Source organism: Montipora foliosa, chromosome 4, assembly GCF_036669935.1.
Source record: "Montipora foliosa isolate CH-2021 chromosome 4, ASM3666993v2, whole genome shotgun sequence".
Classification (NCBI taxonomy): domain Eukaryota; kingdom Metazoa; phylum Cnidaria; class Anthozoa; order Scleractinia; family Acroporidae; genus Montipora; species Montipora foliosa.
Window position 1 is genome coordinate 27,167,004 of NC_090872.1, and position 7,003 is coordinate 27,174,006.

The window sequence follows — 7,003 nt, forward strand, 5'->3', positions numbered from 1 at the left end:
GTAGCAAATAAATTATATACAACAGGCCTGGCTATCTACGGCCTTTTACCAAAGTCGCGAGTAATAGTTTCAGTACATGAAACCAAATACTCTGTACTGGTACTGTCTCTAGAAATGAGACGGGCAATGATCTGGCGGACCTTGACCGAAACCAAGTGTTGACAAAACTGGGAACTGACAATTTGGGGGAAAAAAAGTCTTTTGCACTTAGCCGAGTTTTGTATCATTTTGTCGTTCATTACCATGCAAGGAAAAAGGCAAGTGACAATATCATAGCGGAAAACATATTGTTTCATAATTTTTATGCCATGAGACAGTGGGCAATTTTTCCGCAACCCTCGATGGAATCGCCTTCAAGCGACAGAATCAAAGCTTCCCAAAGGCGAAACCTTTTTTCTTTATTTTTCCATGTTTGTTTTTGCAAATCAGTGGTTCCACTGACCAGTACTGGAGTCGAGATTTAAATTTCCAAAACAAAGTATGATCACCTATATTTTACTAAGTTGTATATACCTGGAGAAACAGTGGCTAAATCTTCAAAAACTAACCCCAAAGTGGATAAAAATGGGCAACATGATCGTTAGCACTGGTAGGGCAAGTACTAGCTAGTAGTCAGAACATTTCATCAACTTCCGAAACAGGTGATTCCACGCACACATAGCATACGGGTAAAATTCGAAGTTGGTCCCCAACTCTCCTTATATGCTCATCAAGGATCTTGGGCTATTTTCTTTTAAACACCAGGCCCGGGTTGCTCGAAGCATGGTTAGCGTTAACCAGCGTTAAATACTATGGAAACCTATAGGTTTTGTTACCTCTTAACCAACGGTTAGCACTAACCAGGCTTTGAGCAACCGGCCCCAGGTGTTTTAAACGCGTTACATTACTTTCAGTTTACCTGCAGACAGAAGAAACATGAACAGCAAAATGCTTACAAGTCGCGCCATCCGTTCATGCCAAAGCCTAAACTCCTTACTTAAAAAATGCGAGCATGCAGTCAACTTAGAAAATTGTTTTCAAAACTCTTCACTCGTTTACATAGCGATGCCTCCATTAAATGAACCGCAACAAGTGCCTCATTGTTCCTTTGGAGATAATTTGACGTTTGTTTCCTCTTTTACTGACAAACTCTTATGCTAACTAAATTTTATCACGTAGATCTGTTTACACTTTTAACAACAATTTTTCTCAAGACAAATCATTCGTGAAAAATTTAAATAATTATTGCACTCATTGAGGCTGCTATTTCAATAATTCTTTTTTCTTCGAACTACCTGACGTCATTGTTTAGTTACAATACTATTGACCTTGAGGTGAGCATATTTTCAAGATGACTTAGCGTGTTCTACATTAAAAATTTAAAAAAAATTAAGTTATTTTAGTTCTCAGTGGTCGAGCTATATCATGCAATTAAGCTGCATCACAGTTTCCGCGGAATGTTTAGAAATGCCACCGGAAAATGTTTTAAATTTCACAGAAATTACGTAGCACTTTTCCGATCTTTATGGAAGTGCCTATCGTAAGCTGATGACGCATGGTTCAACTTTGTGCAACGTTTTTATCAACATTAATTGTTCAATCGTGAGTCATTTGCCTCTTAATTAAAACTATATAATGATTGGTTAAACACCGTTCAACTATATTGACAGCGTGTGTGGAATGGAATAACTAGAGCTCCGTTCAACTACGTTCGAGACTATTGAGAGTTGACTGAAATCGTCGAGTGGCTAGTGGTCCATTTATTTGAGCTATGTCAACATCTCCGTGGACGCCATTTATTGCTGATAAGGGTTGTAGTATTCCAACCTAAATGCTCACTTTGTATGGTTTGTCAACAAGGTTTTTATCACGTTTTAAATACGTAAACAGTGTTCTCTGCGACAAATGTTGAACTGAGCATATCATTACATGTTGAATGCCAAGTAAAACATAGTTCACAACATAGATATATAACATAGATATATATGACAGAGGCGGATCCAGATCAAGAGCTAAAGATGGGGTGAGGGGGGTGCTCTCTCTCAAAAAATATTCTGCACTTTCGCGGTTTTTGGTGTTATTGTATGCAAAAAGTGCCAGACATTTTAAAGGGTTTTACTTTTAGCATCTCAAGAATAAGGGGGGAAGGGGTATGGGGGGACTCCCTTGGATCCGACACTGTATGATGTAGGTATATGCTTTTTACATGATGTGAGAACGTCACTTGGGATTAGCTAGGAACTTTTCGAAGTCAGGAATTCGAGAATTAGTCAATATAAAAAATCCCATACTACCCTTTGTTTGTCCCTCGAAAATTTGCATAAGCATTGTTTCCACTGAGTTTCTCTTGGAACCATTATAAGGCTCGGTATACTCGAGTATTACCAATGATGAGTCAGCGGCCTTTGGTCTGCCTCCAGACAACCAGCTGCTTGTCAGCCAATAGCACGCACAGAGTAAAAAATCAGCTCAAGCTGATTGCATGGCCCATTATCTGGGTACTATATGAGAAGTGACGCTTTTCGGAGTACGTTACCGAGGTGTCCTTTTACTCAGAGACAGTACAGCGTTTATGCTTTGAAGTGTGCTGTATTCTGTAGTCAGAGGGAGTTCCCTCTACTCTTCCCGGGTCTAGCCCTTATTTTTAGAGTTCTTATATAGGGAAGATATCGTTGACATCACCTATTGTCATAAATGTGCCAACGAGTGCCTCATTGGCGGTCGAAACAAACTTACCTATACCGAGTTCCTCTCTATGCCATTCGACAGTGATCACTGCTAGATCAGCTTTGTCTCGTATGATTAGCGCTAAGAATACCTTAGTTCGTCAGCATCCAGTTGTTCATCGTTTCTTGAAAGGTGCCTTTGGGAATAAGCCACCCTCAAATAGATGTTATGGTATTTAGGACTTGCAGCAAGGGCTACAACTTGGGAGACTCGCACTGGACTTAAAAGGGCCTGGTGTTAATACTAGCCATGTTATTAGCGTTAGCAACAATACTTTGCTACGACCTAATGTATACGATAGTTACCTCAGTGGAAAAGGGTGTGTTTGTTCCTTGGTAGTCTTATTAGCAATGCTAACACTGTTAGGAGCGTTCGGAGCCATAACTAAACTTTGTTCGTTGGTAAGTTCTTTAGAAGTATTTATTAGTCTAGACGTAAGTTGTAAAAAAAAATGGATATATTAGGACATTGTAATCTTGGAGTATGGTTGGTGTTTTGGGCTCCTCGTAGTGTCCTTGCTCGCTTTGAAGGCAGTTAATCTTCACTTAAAGAGCAGCATTTGGGGGACACTTTGTGACATAAATTGTCTGTATTCTGAGACATAAGTGATGTTGAAGTTGGCGAGAAGAGCAAGGGGACATCCTTGGCCCCATCTTGTTCCTCCTGATGATTAACGATCTCGCGACTGAAACCCCACTACTATCGAGCCACTGGAAATATGTAGATGACCTAACAATATCTGAGGTCATCCCTTCAGGCGGCACATCGTCCCTTTAGAAAGATCTTCACGTCATTGCACAGTGGTCGTCGCCTAACAGTATGAACCTCAACCCAAAGAAGTGCAAGGAACTTGTGATTAGCTCGCTTAGAACACGGCCAGATCTCGGCCCTTTGTGCGTCAATGAACGTCCCTTAGAACGCGTCTCTTCACATAAAGTCCTTGGAGTCACTATCAGCGACACTCTTAGGTGGAATGAGCACGTGCGTGAGATCGTCTCCAAAGCTTCAAAACGCCTTTACATCTTAAGAGTGCTCAAGCGGTCCGGAATTCCACCGGAAGACCTTATTAACATCTATGCCTTGGTACGATCGGTCCTCGAATACGCCTGCGTCACTTGGTCTACCAGCCTACCAATTTACCTCAAGGACAAGATCGAGAGAGTCCAGTAAAGAGCTCTGCGTATATTATTCCCGGCGCTAAGCTACAGAGATGCCATTGTGGCTGCAAACTCCATTCGCTTAAATGTGAGAAGAGACGAACTCTGTAAGAAAGTCTGGGACGGTATCTGCGTGCCTGGGTCACGGCTGCACCACCTCATACCACCAAAGCGCGCCGATTGCCATGCTTATGAGTTGCGCAACAAAAACCATGTATCACTTTTTAAATGCCGGAATGAAAGATTTAAAAAATCTTTTTTTCCAACAATGGCGTCTAACGCCCAGTCCTTGTAATCAAGCAAACCTAAGCGTCTTGTTTTATTGGTATATATATACTGACTCTTGTAATTCCCAGTCCCTTTAGACTTTTAATTTTAAGGTCAAATGTAAGATTTTTGTTTTTTTTTTAATATTTAAAGTATACTTGTAAAGTCATATGTATTTCACCACCAGGGTGCTATTTTTGAATATTTTAATAAATCATCATTATATTATTATATTATAGACACTTCGTGACGCTTATTGAAATCCGCGTGCATCTAATTAGTGTCAAACCTGGACATATAACAACCAGGGATTTCTAGGAATTCCAAATTATGACATTAGTAAAACTCATTAGCAAAACTAGGGAATTTTTGGGAATTGAAAGCTAAAAGGGCACTGTGGACCGTAGGAATTTATGGGAATCTTTGGGAATTCCACTCAATGATTCAACTTGATGGTCACTTGAGCGAGTTGAAATTTTGTGCAATAGTACTGAATTTGCCAGTGAGACAACAATCAAAATTGAAGTGCCCTTTTAGGATTTCATTTCATCTGATGCCTCGAAAAAATGACTGAACTTCACTTAACTTCAATCTCAAATACATGTGTAACAAGGTTTGCTCTTATTCAAAGCATGTCAATGTGAATGTGATATCTTTCGAGTTAATTCACTGTTCATAATACATGTGCTTAGCTTAAGCAATGTCCTTTAAAGGCTCCAAATTTTGAACATAAAATCACTCTGTACACGGAGAAATGAAAAAGAAATCTTTTATTCTGATGTATTCCATAGATTGTGAGAAATAATATCAACATATTACCTTGTTTGATGCGCTCATAATCGACCTTATTCGAAAAGGAACATGAAACATTACTCTTGAGAATTTCACACTCCAAGTGAGCACTTAATCCTTTCAATGAACTCCAGTATCTTTCGAGTCTTGCTCATTTAATATGAATCCGTAGAAAGATTGTCATCCTCCGCCATCTTGGATAACACGTAAGAGACTGGACTGGAGACTAGTGAGCCGTTTGCGTTTGGGTCAGCAGTCAGCGGTAACTAGTCCAAGCTCTTGCAGATTTTAGGGACGATTTTGGGCGGTTTTATTCAAACGTTTCCAGGTTGAATCATCCTCGGAGACCCAGGCGCAGTCAGGGCAAAATTGGGACTGGGGTAAAGTTTTCAAGTAAGGCGAGAAGAGCGAATGCGAACATACCTTTAACGGACGAGTTCCAAAGCGAATTAAATTCAAATTTTCTGATTGGCGGAAATTTTCCGCAATTGCCTTTTTTACGCCCAATCAGAGAGCTTCATAAAGTGAAGTCAGATCGTGATCCCTTATATCAAGCGGGAACAACCACATCTACGGTCGCCATTTTATTACTTTTCGAACAAAGTATAGTTTTCGACTCCGTTTTTGGACTTCGGGGGTGGAAGCTGAATAATGAGTAATGAATAAAGAGTATAAATGAAAAATGAATAATGAATAATTGGGTCTGAAAACGCCGGAATAATGAATAATGGAGTTAATGTGCCACTGGAATAATGAATAACAGCAATGAATAATGAATAACCTACCAAAATTTAAAAAGAATAATGAATAATTCGAACTAAACACACAAAGAATAATGAATAATCGAGGTCCAATTATTCAGCTTCCACCCCCGATTGGACTTTATGCTTTTTCGGGTCACCCTCAAGCTGCGCATGCGTAAGATATCTCTGTCTCGTAGAAGGCAATTTAAGTAGGATTCGAACTCGGTATCTCTTCCTTCAGAGGCAATCGCGATGCCCACTAATTATAAACCGAGATCCGAGGCTCTGGAGACGAGAATGTGGACGCATTCTCGAGCAGCTAGAATAAAAGTCTCCACCATTAGATAATTTTCGTTCTTACCGTCCCTGTTGTTATTGTATAGTACCCTATAAACGGTGTTTAATTCCTTTTCTTAAGTTTAGTGCCATTTTAGAAGCTATATCACTATTCAAGTTATTATAATATTGTCTCTGCAAACTGGAGGATCTACCGTGCGAAGAAATAGGAAAGTTCTAGTGCTAAGAAGATCTCAGCACTACTGCTGTGTAAACACTACTTAAGCAATAGAGGACGTTTTCCGTGTCTAAACACGAGGGGGAGTTGGGAGAATTCGAGAGAGTTATGCAAACCCGAGACGCAGCCAATCAAGATGCGCGTCTGATGTTACAGCCGTGTTTCCATAATCTCATCAAACACAGCTATTGGCCAATGAGAGTGCGCCTACTATCCTAATTCTTGGAAGATCTTAAAGAAATCAAACAATTTAGTGACCAGAGGTTTAGCAACTTTGCATTCTACCAATTATAAACTATAACCCCGACCGAATTTTCTGCATGTAAACCAAACAAAATATTGTTTCATCATCTGGGATCTCCCTTCCTCACGCAAAACCCCTCCAATTCTCGACAACCTGAGCATGAAACAGGCCATACCCAAAAGGAGCCACTATACAAGATCAAAATGTGGAACGTGTCGCGAATTGTAGCAAATAAATTATATGCAACAGGCCTGGCTATCTACGGCCTTTTACCAAAGTCGCGAGTAATAGTTTCAGTACATGAAACCAAATACTCTGTACTGGTACTGTCTCTAGAAATGAGACGGGCAATGATCTGGCGGACCTTGACCGAAACCAACTGTTCACAAAACTGGGAACTGAGAATTTGGGGGAAAAAAAGCCTTTCGCACTTAGCCGAGTTTTGTATCATTTTGTCGTTCATTACCATGCAAGGAAAAAGGCAAGCGACAATATCATAGCGGAAAACATATTGTTTCATAATTTTTATGCCATGAGACAGTGGGCAATTTTTCCGCAACCCTCGATGGAATCGCCTTCA

The 7,003-nt window shown here is 40.1% G+C and overlaps 1 protein-coding gene across 1 annotated transcript in view; it reads right to left on the reverse strand.

Annotated features, from left to right (window-relative positions):
- The window catches only part of LOC138000481 (neuronal acetylcholine receptor subunit beta-3-like), an 85,217-nt gene extending 84,242 nt beyond the window's left edge, over positions 1–975 (reverse strand). The window contains exon 1 of the mRNA XM_068846933.1: positions 899–975. Coding sequence (XP_068703034.1) covers positions 899–947 — 49 coding nt within the window. The 5' untranslated portion in view covers positions 948–975. The remainder of the gene's footprint in view (positions 1–898) is intronic.
- Positions 976–7,003: the final 6,028 nt, after the last annotated feature.